Raw genomic sequence first — 17,040 nt, 5'->3', positions numbered from 1 at the left:
GATTTAATTAAAAAAATGGACACTGGTTATAGACTTATCAGCATAACAAGTGAATTAGAAATAAAATATCAGATTTGTGCAAAATGATAAAAATAATCATCATAAGGTTTTCAATCAACCTTTATTATAAGATAAAGCAGATGAAAAATGCAATATGGTTAGTGTAGACTTTAAGTTTGTTTTCATTAAGGTGCTACAGAAGAAACTTATGTCAAAAGAGCATTGCATACAAGAGGTAGCAATTGCACAATAGGGTAGAGATTGGCAAATAGACTGTAAGATTAAAGGTAGATTCTCAGAAAGGCAGAAGATGTAGTATTACACAGAAACCCTTGCAAACTTGATTGCTCACTATATTTTAAATCATTGAGGAATGGGATGTATAGAGTTGAAGTTTACAATTCAAATATAAAGTGGAACTCTGCTCCAAAAAGTAAAATGCAGTGGATTCCAAATTGGAACACATCAGGACGAGTACACTTTGGTCTAATTAAGCAGCTGCCATGATTAGCCAAAGTTTCATGGAAATAGTTAAAAGAAATAAAAAAGACTACCATTTAACTGAGTAACAATTTATGTATTTAAATGAAATACAGAACAAATTAGAACATTACCAATCCCTCAACAGTACTGTAGAACTATGTGTTAGTTCCTAATGGTTATTTACGAAAGAATTCATCTGCTGTGATCTTTTGATTGAATGTAAGTGAACAAAATCAGCGCAGACACCTAGTCAGATAATAGACTGTCTTCGTACAATGCTATTAATAATTGCATCCTCCAAATCTTCAATTTCATTATGACATTCAAGATGATTGTTGATCCCTTCATAATTCCGAAGTGTTGAAGTAGCAAAATAGTTTCATTTTCACTCCCGGCTGTTTCTGCCATCTCCAAGCCTGAATGCTTGAAACTGCGGTGAGCAAACCGGTCCTGAAGTGGCTTTCTGCTTATTTCTCTCCAGCTATCTGATCAGAATCACTGTTTTTTGAACACAAGCACATGCAACTGGTGCTATTTAAAAACTTATTGCTGTAAGCATGGTGCAGTGTCTAACAGCCACTTAATTGCACATGACTGGCACTTGTTAGCAACTGTTCAGCAACAGTCTCCTGCCCCAATTAAGAGGTGTAGTGTCCCAAATAAACAGTGGCCCTGATTAACTAATGGGCCAATTAACTGGAATCCACTGTATATAAACAGGATTGCCAAGTGTGTGGATAAATAATAAAAAGATGTACAGTGTTGTCATTTGTGAGTGTTTCATTTTGTTAGAAGGAACTTGCAAGCTACCGCTCAAGTGATAAAATTAAATAGGATAGAAGAGAATTTGGAGTGAAAATGCACAAATAGCCAAAAACAGCAGGATAGACTGAAGCAGACATAAATTGTTAGTGGATACAGTTGGAGCACTATGGATAAAGAGCACACAAAACTTTACGTGGACATTCCTAGAATTGACTGCATGTAGTCGGAAAGATTCAACTTAGAGCTGTTTTTAGTGAAATGAAGATAACCAATAATAATAAAATCATGAATTGTTTGCTTGAGTGGCTGTGGAAAGCCCTGCATTACTTATAAATTCAAAACAGTTAAACAAGACATTAGATGTGATGTCTTTGTGCAGAAAATGATGAGGTTCTGATAATTACTCCCATGTAGAGGGATTGAAGAGGAGACAATGGTGCCTTTTAAATGGAGCCTTGATACATTCATAAGGCAGAAAGGGATAGGGAATAGCAAAGCAATAAATAATGATATGGACCAATTGGGTATTTGCAAAAGAAAATAGAATTCTATGTAAATTCAGAACAGAGTGATATGTAGGCTCTTGCTATTGCCCTTGGTGCAAAGTCTATTATGACAACTATGTTCTGCGGTCTTCAAAATCTTGACCCTTATCACCTGAAAAGTTAATAGGACTCTGCAGATGTCCCTTCTTCCATGTCCACCCCTCAATCGCTAAAATCTTTGTTCAGAAAATAAGCAAGTTTACTTTGAAAATATGAAATAACAGTTCAGCAACTGGAATGAGCATTAGATTTGCACTTCTAAGTGATTACACTCATGATTTGTTTCTGGGTCGGCCAAAATGAGAGCATCTCCTGAATATGACTACAGGTATATATACCTGGTGATCAGTTTCCCTACTATGAAGAATTGCTTTAATTACTTTAATTAATTCTTCATTCTGCAGGCAATTTTTGAACTTTCTCAGGGAGAACAAGTTTTAATTGAAGACTTAAAGCTAGCAAAAAAGGTAATGCAAGTTTCAGTTATGGTTCTCAGATAAAACGTTATTTGGAATTTTACTCTGCTTTAACACTATTGCAATTGAACAGTCGTACTTTGAAATTAATTGTTCTTATTTATGACTTTCATTTCCAAATTAATTTGTTATTCTAATGAGTTAATAAACGAGCCTGTTTCTTTTTCAATGCATCATCAGCGCTGTTTTTTCAAATGACATGAAAGATGTTTATTTCTGTGTAGGGTAAGTATTCTACTGCAGTAATAACTCATACACTGTGCTATGGAAATATTGGCCTCAGGTGCAAGCTGCTATGAAAATGCCCTTGAATTAATTGTGGGATCACAACGTTTGTTTGAAGCTGTTACTTTCCTTGAATTAAATTTTATTTTTAAAAATCCTGTTGTGGAATTAATTTGATTACAGAAGTACAATTATCAACAATAATTGGTCAATGATATTTAATGCATGTACTTTTAGGAAAATCTAATCTCTAAATGGAATATAAAGGTAATCATATATTCGGCATTGAATTCTTTTGTAGGCTTATCATGATCCTATGCTCAAGCTCTCCATTATGACTGAACAGGAGTTGAATCAGATATTTGGAACACTGGACTCCCTTATCCCCCTGCATGAAGGTATGACCTTCATCTTAGACAAAACAAACAAGCACTGCAGAAATTTTGCTACAGTTGTAATAAAGGACTCAGTGGTTCACAAGAAACCCTGTATGCTTCAGTAACTATTTGCATGCTTCCTCTTGAGGAAATCCTCCTTGCTTTGACCCACACATTTCCTCATTTATTTTTGGTCAGATCTTCTGAGTCGGCTCCGGGAAGCCAGGAAACCAGATGGGACAACAGAACATGTTGGCCACATCCTTGTAGGCTGGGTAAGAAAGCAACATTAACCTTTCTATTATGTGTATTGGCATTTATAGAAGTTTAATGAGTGCATTTATGTCAGCCATCTCCAGAACATGCTCTTACAGACAGTGAGAATACTTGGTGGATATGCTAAATCCAGATACTGTGAAAGCTTATGATTTTTTTAAAAAAGTGTTTCAAAATTCTATTTTGGCAAATCCAGCAGCTTTGTTTTGGGATTGCTGCTGGCTAACCCTAGCCAAAGCTTCAATGCACAAATATCCCATCTGCATCAATGTAAAAATACTAAGTTTATATAGAAATATTGTGAATACTCTCCTTGAAAATATGCAAAGAGGAATTAGAGTTTTTTTAAAAAGAACAACCAAAGAAGCCTGTCATTTTCAGTTAATTAATCAATTAGAAATAGAAGCTGCACAAACTGGGCAAGATGCCAAATGCGAAAGTTGGGATTTTTTTTGCATAGTGACTAAGTTTAGGGAGACAAGCAAATTTGAAATATAAAGGAGGGAAAATGTTTTTTTTTCTAGTGAGGATGGGAGTATGGTCTTTTATCTAATAAGAACATAAAAACCTGAGGCATGAGTAAGTTATTCAATCCCCTTGCTTCATAGAAACATAGAAAACGTATTCCTCTGCTATTCAATAAGGTCACAGCGGACCTTTTACTCCAGTGCCACTTGGCTGCTTTAGCCCAGGAATATGGGGATAGAGGCATATGCCAACCATTTTATCCATCGACATGGAATCCCATTTATCTAAAATACATCTGTATTTGTCTGTTTCTAATTCCATATTGCCTATCACCTATGCCTTGCCTATTCAACTGTCTGTCTGAATGTCTGTTTAACATAGTGAGTGTATTTGGCTCCACCACCAGCAAGTTCCAAGTATCAAGCACTTTCTGTATGGGGGAGGAAACGTTCCTCAAATCCCTTTGAAAACACTTTCTTCACCTTAAAACTATGTCCTCTTGTTTTTAATTCCTTTATAATGGGACTAAGATTCTATTTATCTCTGTCTCTTATAGTTCTTATATATATTCTATCAAATCACCTCTCAGCCTCTTTCGCTGTTTAACACTCTGGGTGAATAATTTTTTGTCATCTTAGATCAGAAAGGCCAACCCCTAATTTTCAGACTGTTTTCAGACACCTCAGCTAATCAAGACATCTATCCTGTTAAATCCATAAAAAAAATAAATTTGTATACTTTAATAAGATCAAATTTAATATCAAGAGAATGTAAGTACAGTCTGCCCAATTTACACCCAGAAATCAACTTGATGAATCTTTATTGTACAAGTATATCCTACTTAGGGAAAACGAGACTTATATCTAATTTTTTAGATGCTGTTACTTTTGTATTTTAGTCCTCTTGCAAAGAAAGTCTACAAGGTGACATTCTTGCTGGAGATGCATGTTAATTTACAATTATTTATCAATCCATATTAACTCCACTTAATCCTATTTTCTGTGTGTCCCTTTGTTGTTATTTTCCATACCTTGTGGCACTTCGGGTCACTAAGTGTGTCCCTTTACCACTCATTTAATAATAAGTCCTTGTATTTTCCTTATTATTGATGTCAACCTGGCATTTCCATAGTCCCCTTTTCTATCTGTGATGGCATTGTATTTGCCAACTTTTAGAATTTATGATTCATAACTCAAGATTCATTAATTGTCAAGGAATGTAGAAATTCAACAACTTTAAGATGTGTTTGCTCACAGGTAGCCACAAAGCAAGAAACCCAAAAGGAACCAAATAAAGGAAAAAAGAATATTTTTTTTTAAAAAAACCAACACTGTGCAAAACAAAGAAAAAAATTGCAGACAATTGAAGACCAATATAAAGGAACTAAACACTTTTGATAGGAGCCCTGATTCTCCTTTCTGGAGGTGCTGTTATGTAGGTGTGGAGGGTTGAAAGATGAAGGCCGTAAAATGCAATGAAGAGGCAGGGGTACTTTCTGGAAGTTGAAGACTTTTGTTAACATCCATTTTGGTTGAGTATCTATAAAGTAAGTATAACAAAATATATAATCACTGATGCAGCAGGGTGAACCTGTTAGTAGCTACTGACTGGCACTGCAGGGTTTTCTTCAATAATACTGCACTGCCACTAATGACTACCAAGCTAAAACGCTCAAAGTGAGACTGGCAAAATTGGCCGTCAGAAAGAGGAATATTCTGTCCAGCAGTATTCAGAAGCTTAACATTTCAGGAAATAGAAACACTCCTATTTGTGTCCTCCTGGTTATTGATCATTAACTAGTTGCTGAAGAAATGTACATTGAACAATTCTTGATGTAGTACAGTTGAAAAGTGGAGACTGATTCATGGATCCCTTACATTAAATGCAAAATTGCTAATTTGTTTCTAAACATTTAGTTGGGATTCTGACTTAGTCAGTCATATTCCAGTGGATATCAAAGGTTCCCAGCCAAGGACATTCTAGAAGTCCAAACCTGCAGAGTGTCTCATTCTGAGCAGGATGACGATTGCAACAAGATGCCATCGTTTGGGTAAAACTAACCTGTCTCAGTTCGGTCTAAACCCTGCTCATATTTCCAATTAACTAATTAATTGAAAATGACAGTTTTTTTTTGGTTGTTCATTTCAAATAAAATTATATTTTTGACAGGCCTTCCATAAAATAAAGTCCTTAAGCAGAGGGAGGTTAAAGGGCTACACACTCCGTGGGAAGTAATAATCAACTTTTAAATAACATATATAAAATTTCTAGCATTGGAAATAGAATTATGTGTGGAAGTATTTATCCAGCTATTAAACAATTAATATACAGCATTATAATCCTCCCTTGATTTGATATGCATAGAAGCTGTTTTGCATGTCTTTAATTGGAACATTCTTTAGAAGGAGCAGCGGATGAAAAAAAATCCCCAAACCTTACGAAATATGTCCTCTATTCATATTGCATAAATTAGTTTTGCTTTCTAGCAGAAGTTAAAATGATTCTGTAATAGCCCTAATTATCTTTGTAGTGAACCATGGCTCATTTACATTGCATTATAGGGTCCATGACGGCAATCCTGACAGTCTCACTTTGAGTTGTTTAGCTTGGTAGTCATTAGCTGCAGTGCAGTACTCTTGAAGCAACCCTGCATGTAGTGCCATTCAGTAGCTATTAATAGGTTCACCCTGGTGCATGCAGTGACTTTTTATTTTGCTGTACCTTACTTGATCTACACAATCTGTTTAGTTAACTGTTCTCAACTTTCAACTGAAGGACACTTTGAAAAATTATATGTTCTTTTTGATGGATTATATTACAATTGTAACTCCCTTAAAGGTCTCAGCTGTGAATACATTTCACCAATGTATTAGGGTTAGTTGTGCAATAACTGCTGTGTGAAGTATCAGATACTCTGCAGTTTTACAGGAGTGTGAATATATCATAGTCATTGTAACAGGTGTTGCTTAAACTAAACTGAACTACATCAACTTCAATCTTAAATCTTTCCAACCCAAAATAATAGGGCAGCTTAGTGGTTAGCACAACTCTTTGTAGTACAGGAGACCCGGGTTCAATTCCCACCACTGCCTGTAAGGAGTCTGTACGTTTTCCACGTGACCACATGGGTTTCCTCCAGGTGCTCTGGTTTCCTCCCACAGTCCAAAGATGTATCGGTTGGTAGGTTAATTGGTCATTGTAAATTGCCTTGTGATTAGGCTAGGGTTAAATCAGATTACTGGGCAGTGTGGCTCGTAGGGCCAAAAGGGCCTATTCTGCGCTGATCTCAACAAATTTTTAATGATTTCAAATCATAAGAAAATCAAATCCTTTGGCTTTTGAAATGATACCTTGTCATGGCAGCTCACCCCTCAAGTACCCTGCTGAAATGATCAGTCCCTTTTCATACCAAGCTTTAGTTACCCATCCTGTGATGACTGTTGGTGCTGGAAAGGCAGAGGTAACTGGACAACAACTGTGAGAGAAATGACAGGGTTGATAATGGGTAGGAACTGGAATTTTTATAACCTGATTTTTGCAAGTAGTAACTGAGCTACAAATTATTCCTAGCATTTCCAAGTCAGATGGTGGTGAATCTGATGCAGTGACATTGTAGAACTGCAGTGGTTCTGTTTGACCTACATTTTGACCTTTTTGGTCTTCTCTTTAAGCTTCCATGTTTGACCTCCTACGATAGTTACTGCAGCAATCAAGTAGCAGCTAAGGCCCTTTTGGATCACAAGAAACAAGATCATCGAGTGCACGACTTTCTTCAGCGCTGTTTAGAATCTCCGTTTAGTCGCAAGTTGGACCTTTGGAATTTTCTGGATATTCCACGTAGTCGATTGGTGAAGTACCCCTTGCTCTTAAAAGAGATCCTCAGACATACTCCGAATGACCACCCAGATAAACAGCACTTGGAAGAAGCGGTAAGTAACAGAGACAATTCATTGTGATGGTGCATTTTTTCTGCCACTTGTGCAGTAAAGACAAGAGATTAGTTGAGCTGCAGAATAAAATGTTCAAAGTGGCTACATAGTCAAATCATTGAATCTGAGTTCACTGTAATGGAGAATTTCCATCAATATCTGTGGTTACCTCCAAAGAGAGAAGTATGTCCTTAATCTGATCCCTTAATTAATACCTGCAAGTTAGATACAAGAGGTCCAGGTACAATCTCCAGAGCGCCATCTCACATGTAAAGTGTTAATTCCAGACCAAACCTGAATCAGTAAAGGATACTCGACAGCTGTGGCAAGGCTTGAATGCTATCACCGCCTACTAAGTGTAACCAAGTGACATAAGTGACAACAAGACTTTGTCCCAGATAAGCTCAATGCATTTTACGTTCACTTTGACCATCAAACATGGAGGAACCTTCACCAACTCCCACAGCACTCCATGACCCTGTGATTTCAGTTACTGAGGCTGATGTGAGAGCATCCATCATGAGGGTGAACCCACGGAAAGCATCTGGCCCAGACAGGTTACCTGGCCGAGTATTAACGACCTGCGTTGATCAACTGGCTGAATTGTTCACTGATATCTTTAACCTCTTACTTTGGCAATCTATGATACCTGCCTGCTCAAGCAGGATTCAGTTATACCAGTGCCTAAGAAGAACGTGGTAATCTGCTCCAATGACTATCGTCCGGTAGTACTTACATCCACTGTGATGAAGTGCTTTGAGAGATTGGTGATGAAACATATTAACTCCTGCTTCAGAAGTGACTTTGATCTGCTCCAATTTACCTAATATCACAACAGGTCAAAAGCAGATGCCATTTCATTGGCTGTACGTTCAACCCTGAAATATCTGGACAGCAAAGACAGATACATCAGGATGCTCTATCATAGTGGTCACCAACCTTTTTAAGCCCAGGATCCTCTACCTCGGCCTTAGTGAAAGGTGAGATCGACCCCAGATCAATTAGTTACACGCATGCGCACCGGGGCAGAAAAGACCGGAAGTAAAACCCTGCAACCCGGAGGTAGAAATAATGCATAAACACCAGGGGTCACCGCCCTTTATTGCACCACGGACCAGTTTAATATTGTGTAATTATATAATGATATGAAATTAAATTGAAGAATATTGTGGACCGGCCGACCAGGGCGGGGGGGGGGGGGGTGGGTGGGGGTGGTGTTAAACATGATGGGAATACAGCTACTCGAAGCAGGTTCCTTATGTCCGGTCTATTCCGCAATTTAGTTTTCGCGGCTCTCAGCACTTAGCTGCTGTCCCGCTTGCTCATATTTTTTCCGCTGAGAAAACTCAGCGGGTTCGTCTTTAAGTGCAGGTGCTTGGAATCAGGGTACTGAAGCTTCATTGCCTCATTAAACAGCCCCTGGGCCCAAACTCCAGCCTCCACCCACCCGCTGCCAGACGCCCTGGCCAGGTACAGCTGGTCGTGGGTGGGGTGAGAGGACAAGGTCAGGCCAGAGGTCCCCGTACCGGGGCTGCAGTCCGGAGAGAGCGACCGAGCGAGTGAGGAGTGCGATAGGGCCTGCCCTCCTCCCTTGTAGGATCAGCCGACAAAGTTTGTTTCAGTAGATCGCAGCGAGGTAGCTGCTTTGCTACTTACGAAACCTTGAGCCCGAATTAGGTCGTTTGCGAATATTTTAGCACTGGGTTCCCCATGAACATTCGGTGTGCTAAACACGTTTAGAGGTGGTGCCCATCTGTCTGCGCTCCAGGCCAGTAGCATCGGCACTTCCCGCCGGCAGCGTTCTGGGCCTGTAGCATTGGCGGTTCTCACCGGCCGCACGAGGGTATCACTGTGTTTAGGCAACTGATGACCTCACGTGCGTTCAAGTTCAACAGTGGGCGTGACAGGGAATGAGGAAAGGTGCAGCTGACTCATACTGTTTCCACGCGGCCCGGTAGTTGGGGACCACTGAATTACACTGTGTAGTGCGGGGGAGCTACACGCATGCGCACTGGGCAGAAAGAACGGCACTAAAACCCTGCAACCCGGAAACAACCTCTCAACAGTGTTTGTGTATTTCTTTTTCTTTTTTTTTCGGGATCTATTGGGAAAGTCTCAAAGATCGACTAGTCGATTGTCATCGACGGGTTGGCAACCACTACTCTATCAACTACAGCTCAGCATCAAATACTATCATCCCCTCAAAACTAATCAATAAGCTTCAATACCTTGGCCTCAGTACTTTCTCGTGCAACTGAATCCTCGATTTCCTCACTTGCAGACCCCAATCATTTCAGATCGGCAACAACATTTCCACAATCTCCATCAGCACAGGTGCACCACAACGCTGTGTGCTTAGCCCCCTGCTCTGTTCACTTTATACTTAGGACTGTGCGGCTAAGCACAGTTCCAATGCCTTATTCAAGTCTGTCGAATTAAAAGTGGTGATGAATTAACGTATAAGGGGAAGATTGAAAATCTGCCTGAGTGGTACCACAACAACAACCTCTTACTCGATGTCAGCAAGACCAAGGAGCTGATTATTGACTTCAGGGCAAGGAAACAATCCTCATCAGGGGATCAAAGGTAAAGAGGGTCAGCAACTTTCAATTCTTCGGTGTTATCGTATAAGAGGACTTTTCTGGGCCTGGCTTGTAAGTGCAATTAACAAGAATGCATGGCAGCACCTCTGCTTCCTTGGAAGTTTGCAGAGATTTGTCATAAAATCTAAAACTTTAACCAACTTCCATAGATGTGTGGTGGAGAGAGTGTATTGACTGGCTGCATCACATCCTTGTATGGAAACACCAATGCCTTGAATGAAGACTCCTACGAAAAGTGGGGGATACAATCCAGTTCATTGTAGGTAAAGCCCTCCCTGTCATTGAGCACATCTACACAGAGATGTTGGAGTAAAGCAGCATCCCTCATGAGGGACACTCACCATTCAGGCCATGGCCTCTTTATGATGCTGCCATCCGGAAGAAGGTACAGGAACCTCAGGATCCACACCACCAGGTTCAGGAACAGTTGCTACCCCTCTACCATCAGGCTCTTGTACCAAAGGGGATAATTTCACTCATCTTCACTCACCCTATCTCTGAACTGTTCCCATAACCTAAGGACTCACTTCCAAGGACTTTCCATCTCATATTCTCAATATTTGTTGCTTATTTATTATTATTTTTTTTTTCTTTTTGTATTTGCACAGTTTGTTGTCCTTTGCACATTGATTGTCTGTCCTGTTGGATGTGGGTTTTCAATGATTCTATTGTGATTCTTGTACTTACTGTGAATGCCCACAAAAAAATGAATCCTTGAGTTGCAAATGGTGACATATACAAAGTATGTACTTTGATAATAAATCAACCTTAAAATTTGAACTTTGCATTGGTGGCATGTTCTTTTGACAATGATCCATTGTTTTTCAAGTCCCTAGTTCTTGTATCAGAGATTTCATTTAGAATGGGTGAACATGGTTAACTGTGGGGAAACTACAGTGCAGTCTTTAACTACACTTTCACGCAGCACAGTAGATCAGATTGAAGACCCTATGCCTCTTTCCTTTCTCTTACTTCACTACAATGTTCACCAATTCTTTGGATGAAATTACAAATATATAAATATTACCTGCAGAGCATGTCACATGGCTGACATGAACTTAAAAGCACTCAAATCTCTTTGCAATGGAAGAAAAGAGGGAAGTTTGGTTTCATGAGATAACACAGAAATGCTGGAAATATTCCACATGTGAAGTGAGAAACAGACCTAATATTTTCAGGGAGCAATAACTAAACTGCTGGGTATTTCCAGCATTTTCTGTTTTTATTTCAGATTTCTAGCATTTGCAGTATTTTACTTTCTCCACTTTAACTGGTTAAAATATAATCAACAACCACTTTTGTACCTATTGTAGAGAAATTGGTTCATTTACTCAGATTTATGTATCATTCCTGTATTATTCTTTTAAGGATCTGATACTAAACATGAAAAGGGAAATGTCATTGAATATGTCTTTTTAACTAAAATAATACTGCAAGGTTATAGCTCATTTTGAAAACAGATGGTGTTTACTGTGTATACTAGTTTTAAATAGTGTTCACTAATTTAAATGTAAAAATGTAATTTAAATGTAAATGTAAATTTTGGTTCTTCTGTTAATAGCTCTTTTCAAATATTACATCATATTTTCAAACTTGAAATAAAATGTCCTTGCATATCTTTCTCACGTTTCGCCGATTAAAACTGATAAAAAATCGGTTCTATATTGCTTCTCTCCCCTCTATTACTTTTCTTTGATAAGATCATTTCTCTTACCAGAGTACATTAAAAGAACTGGACAGCAGTGATGGGATGTAAACCAGATCAGGCTTTTCATTCAATCTCCATTAATCCAGCTTTGAAAAAATGCTGATGAATAAGATTCCATCAAGCAAATAGCTTCACCCCATTGCCATTTGAAAGAGTGTTTAGTTTGTAGTCAGACAGTAAAAAAAATTTTGAACACATTTTTTTCTTGTGTTGTAAGTTTCATATCAAAGTTATGCTTTAATTCTTAAACTTTAGCTAGGTATTTTAATACTTTCACAAAACTAGCTTTCAAAGACTTGATGCTTAATAAAATGCTTAAAATATGTTATTGACAGTACTTTCAGTTTTTTGTATTAACACTCTCTGATTCAGCTCTTTATGGATATGTGCAGTGTTATATTTGCCCTCTGATATGAATGCTATTGCCTCTCTTAGCACAAAATGTTGAGGGCCTCATTTGAAAGGAAAGTGTGATGATATAAATAAACAACGATGGTCTTTCATTGGGCAGGGATTAGTCTGATACAGCTGTTACTTGCAAGTGATTTGACATTCAAGGAAAGCAAACCGCAGAGTTAAGACCTCCAGAGAAATAATGACACATGCAAGAATTCCTGAATTGTAGAATGCTCAAAATAAATGTAGTCTGTGTGCCTGTGTTCTAAAAATATCCACATATTTTTACATGCAGTTAGTTTGTTCTCTAATGGAACTAGTTTTGCACTTGGATTTGGGGGATTTAAATGGGAGTTTTGTGACAATCAAGTCCTAATAGATAATCAGGTTAATGTTAAATTTTAAAATGAAAAGGAACACACACAAAATGCTGAAAGAACTCAGCAGGTCAGGCAGCATCTATGGAAATGATTAAACAGACAATGTTTCAGGCCAAGACCCTGAGAACGAGGCAGAAAGATGCCAGAATAAAAAGGTGGGGGGAGGGCAAGGAGGCCAACTAAAAGGTGAAAGGTGAAGCCAGGAGGATCCCATCATCTGCAGACCTCCTCATGTATTTAGTTTGAAACTTCTTGTGTCTCTAATATTAAGGTTTAATTCAGGTGACTGGAATTCATCTTCTAAACTCAGACTGACAATATAGTCATGGCTTGTATTTTAATTGCTGTGATAATGAAATGCAGTTTTACTAATTTTCTGCTCAGCTTATTGATCCATGTGACTCACTGTCCATTCTGTTTTGTGCTGCAGATTAATATTGTTCAAGGGATTGTAGCTGAAATCAACAAGAAGACTGGGGAATCAGAATGTCAATATTATAAGGAAAGACTGGTCTTTCTTGAGGAGAGTCAAAAAGATCCTCTGATTGAAAATTCTAAAGTGCTGTGCTGTCACGGAGACTTGAAGAACAATAGAGGAGCAGTAAGTGATAATATGATTTCCTGTTTTACCATTATGTGCCTTCCTTTGGGTATAACAAGAATATTTTAAAATGCTTCAAGCCATCATTGTCTTAAAACACTTTTGATAAATGAAATGGGAAGTGAAGAATTGCTTGCAATTTAGGTAATATTGTCACCAACATTTTAAGCATTTATTTAGTAATTTATGCACTATTTGGTTATAGAATCCAAACTTTTATATTGGCTTTTTCACTTGATTTGTTTTCCATAATGTATCATGCAATAAAACAATTTATATTGAAATATTTGTGAGAAACTTCCACAATTTTCAAACTGATGCAGTGATTAGAGTTTAAAAGTGGAATTTTGAAAATGAGTTTTTAACCAATAAAACTGGCTCTTGTGACACACATTGATCAGATCTGTTGTGTAAGTTAAGTATGATGAAAGGATCTGAACCAGCCTGCTCTTTCAAGCTGTCTGACTTTAATGTTACAGCTTAAGGGCAGGCCTCTGTGTTTGATGCTTTTTCCTTCCCTGCATAACACAGATGGGTCACTGTAGACTGACCTTTACAGGGTTAAGGCTGATGTGAAATTGTGTAGGATTCAGAGACTTTGAACAACCTTTCCTTCATTGTGCAAAATATAAACTTGAAAAACAATCAGAAGGAATTCTATTTTGTGGTACAAAAACACTGCAACCCATCAGAGAAAATAATGTTTTGTGCTCAATTCATCATAAAACATTATTTGCGATTAACAGTGCATTCATGAGAGGAGTTCTGAACTTCCCAACAACGCCTTTGACTTTGTCAAAGTTAATTTAATCTGAAAATGATTAAGTCTCCTTTTCTTGTTGTGATTGATTATACTATGATACAGTTGATCTTCCTGGATGACACATTATTTATAAATTGACTGTGTTACTTCTGTAATGGTGAAGTGGCTGTTTAACTCCAATTGTCATCAAAATCTTAAAAGAGAACTTGTCTGTGTGAAGACAAAAAGAAATTATTCGCTGAGCTATCAAACATTTTTGATTTGCATACTTCCTACTGCCATAGCTATTATTTGAGTTATCCTCCTAATTCCTCTTTTGTTTGGGAAAATAGAATACTGAACAAAGAACATATTGTTTTTTTCTGCACTTTCCTCTTCTCATTTAACATCAAATTCTTGAAAAGACTGGGCAATGTACAGGACTGATTATAAATCAGAATAGATAAATTGATTAAGCACCCAAGATATTGCAGATAGTTGCTTGATTTTGTTTAAAAGCTCTCTGGTATTCAAGTGTGTTTTCTTATCTCTGATAAAATTAAAGTTCATTTGATCAGTGAATTTGTCAGAACATAGTCCACTAAGTCCCTACTGTGAAGGCAATGCAAGTCTACATATTAATAGTAGAATCTAAACTAGTTTTCTTTTGTCTTACAGAAGCTCCATGTTTTCCTTTTTCAAGAAGTGCTTGTAATTACCCGAGTGGTGACGTGCAGTGAACAGCTGTGCTACCAGCTGTACAGACAACCCATCCCCGTCGGGGATCTGGTGTTGGATGACCTGCAGGATGGGGAAGTGCGATTAGGTGGATCCATAAGAGGTGCCTTCAGCAATAATGAGAGAAGTATGAAACTCATTTGTTACTTCCTCTATTCTTCCCCTAGCACTGATGTATATGTATAGTGCTGTGCAAAAATCTTGGGTACACACACACACACAAAGAACTAGGGTGCCTAACTATTTTGCACAGTGCACAGTATTGTATTTGTCAAAGTGGAGCAGAGATCAAGTTTGTAAATCTGGCAGGGGCAAATGATATTGGGTATGGTAAGCGTGGAACACTGTGGGAGGGGTGTGGGACAGGTAGCAGAGAAGAGGTACTGAGGTAGGGCGTGGGGTGAGTGCAGATACAACTAGCCCTAACACACTAGGCAAGGTAATTTGATTCAAAACAACTTGTTTATTGATCATTACAGCATATCTCTGGTGTTTCCCGCTCCCTCCCCTCTCTCTTCCAAAATGCAAAACATGAGATATTTAGAAGTAGCAAACTCAAAATAGCTATTACAATTGTAGAAACAGTTCCCTTTACCCAAAGAAATTTAATTTGTTTATCCAGATTACACTGTTCTAGCTGCAAGTGTGGTGTGTTTGAACTGTAGGTATTGCTTTTACTATTATTAATATAATCTTTGTTTCCATTTTAGCAAAAAACTTCTTCAGAGTAAGCTTTGTAGATCCTTCTGAAGGGCAGTCCCACTCACTTCAGGCCAATGATGCATTCAACAAGCAGCAATGGCTGAACTGCATCAGACAGGCTAAAGAAGCTGTACAACGTTCGTCAGGTGATGCAACAACACTGGGATGTAAGAGGCACACCCACCTAACTCCAAATGGCATCATCATGTCACATGAAGAACCAAAGCTGGAAACAATGGACCAATCAGACAATGAATCAGACTGTAGTATGGATACTAGTGAGATTAGTGGAGACTATGAACAGATGGAAGAAACAAACTGTTGTGTATATCAAAAGAGAATAGAGACGGACATTTGATGTCAACACAATCCGTAGAAGTCCATGGCGTTTACCTGTACAGTATTTGCATTCCATAAGGAGCAGTTTGGAAAAGCACTTTTATTCCTTGTGATTTTGTTCCTGGTGTTTAGATCACGCATACTTGACAAATACTGCCAAGTCTATCCCTGCCAGCTGGACTTTGTTGTCTCCACTGTTTCTGGTTTAATGTGTTCTCTAACATCATTTGGATGGATAAAATATTTTATTATTGTCAGCAGCACCTTGCAGGGTTGTAGGTTTCTCAACCATGGTTACCTTTTGGATCAGTTATATGTGGATTGATACACTTGGAAGCAGCAAGTTAACAGTTCAGATGATTATGTAGAACACCAGGCAACATGTGAGCAAAGCTGAACAAAACACTCAAAATTAATGGAATAAAGTAACTCGTAGCCAACTCTACAATGGGCGCTGACCAATTACAACTATTAACTTAATGGAGTTTGTTTTCGGTCATTTCTCCAAGAGGGAGCTTCCTAGTAATCGCTTCTTACTGACTGCACAAATCCGTCACTCAAGACATCATAAATGTAACCCCTAAATCTGCCAAGTTGTGAATGTGTTGCCTAATATTTTCAGTTTCACAGGATGAATTTATTCAGAATGTTTGCCCATGTAATGTTTTGTTCTGTATGTAATATGCTCATATATAGTATGAGTCAAAATGACAAGTCATGAGAAAAATGAAGATGCCAAAGCATATCACTTATTATTTTGAAGAAAAATAATGTTTAATTTTGCCTAGTAGAATTCCTTGTATTTATAGTTTTTACATAAATTGCAAAACTATTTGGCCATTCCCAGTATATTTGGAACACTTCATTTTAAAACACAAATTCTGCGGATAGCTATTCAATGGCTAGACATGGAATTAATGGAAGAGGGTGTAAAATGTGGCTGTTGCAATATTTAAGACTGATATGGACTGACATATAACCAATGGAAAAAGCTTAGTCCTGGAAGTAATACTATTATTCGTTTGGTAAACTCATTATTTGGAAGACATCAGGAGTAAGAACATGACAGTAAAAGGAATAAATTCAGAAGTCGTAATTTTGTAAATTGGAGTGGTTCTATTTTTTTTTTGACAACATTACCAGCCTTTTACTAGTAGTCAAGTTAAAATGCTGAACCAAATGAAAAACTGGAACCAAATAGCAGTGTTTTAGTTTGTGAGGAGTATGACCAGTACATTAATATGTAAGTCTGAGCATTTGATGGGGTCGGAGAGTTCAGAAAATATG

At 38.0% G+C, this 17,040-nt stretch overlaps 1 protein-coding gene across 5 annotated transcripts in view; it reads left to right on the top strand.

The window, feature by feature from the left end:
- arhgef3 (Rho guanine nucleotide exchange factor (GEF) 3) overlaps positions 1–16,602 on the top strand; it is a 251,673-nt gene extending 235,071 nt beyond the window's left edge. For all 5 annotated transcript variants that reach the window (XM_059944170.1, XM_059944169.1, XM_059944172.1 and 2 more), the window contains 7 exons: positions 2,198–2,260; positions 2,796–2,892; positions 3,070–3,146; positions 7,287–7,544; positions 13,062–13,232; positions 14,653–14,839; positions 15,423–16,602. In XM_059944170.1, the coding sequence (XP_059800153.1) occupies positions 2,198–2,260; positions 2,796–2,892; positions 3,070–3,146; positions 7,287–7,544; positions 13,062–13,232; positions 14,653–14,839; positions 15,423–15,772 (1,203 nt within the window). In that variant the 3' untranslated portion in view covers positions 15,773–16,602. The remainder of the gene's footprint in view (positions 1–2,197; positions 2,261–2,795; positions 2,893–3,069; positions 3,147–7,286; positions 7,545–13,061; positions 13,233–14,652; positions 14,840–15,422) is intronic.
- Positions 16,603–17,040: the final 438 nt, after the last annotated feature.

Source organism: Hypanus sabinus, chromosome 19, assembly GCF_030144855.1.
Source record: "Hypanus sabinus isolate sHypSab1 chromosome 19, sHypSab1.hap1, whole genome shotgun sequence".
In the NCBI taxonomy this organism is placed as follows: Eukaryota; Metazoa; Chordata; class Chondrichthyes; order Myliobatiformes; family Dasyatidae; genus Hypanus; species Hypanus sabinus.
Note: the sequence above shows the minus strand (reverse complement) of the source record. Positions and strands in the feature narration are given on the sequence as shown.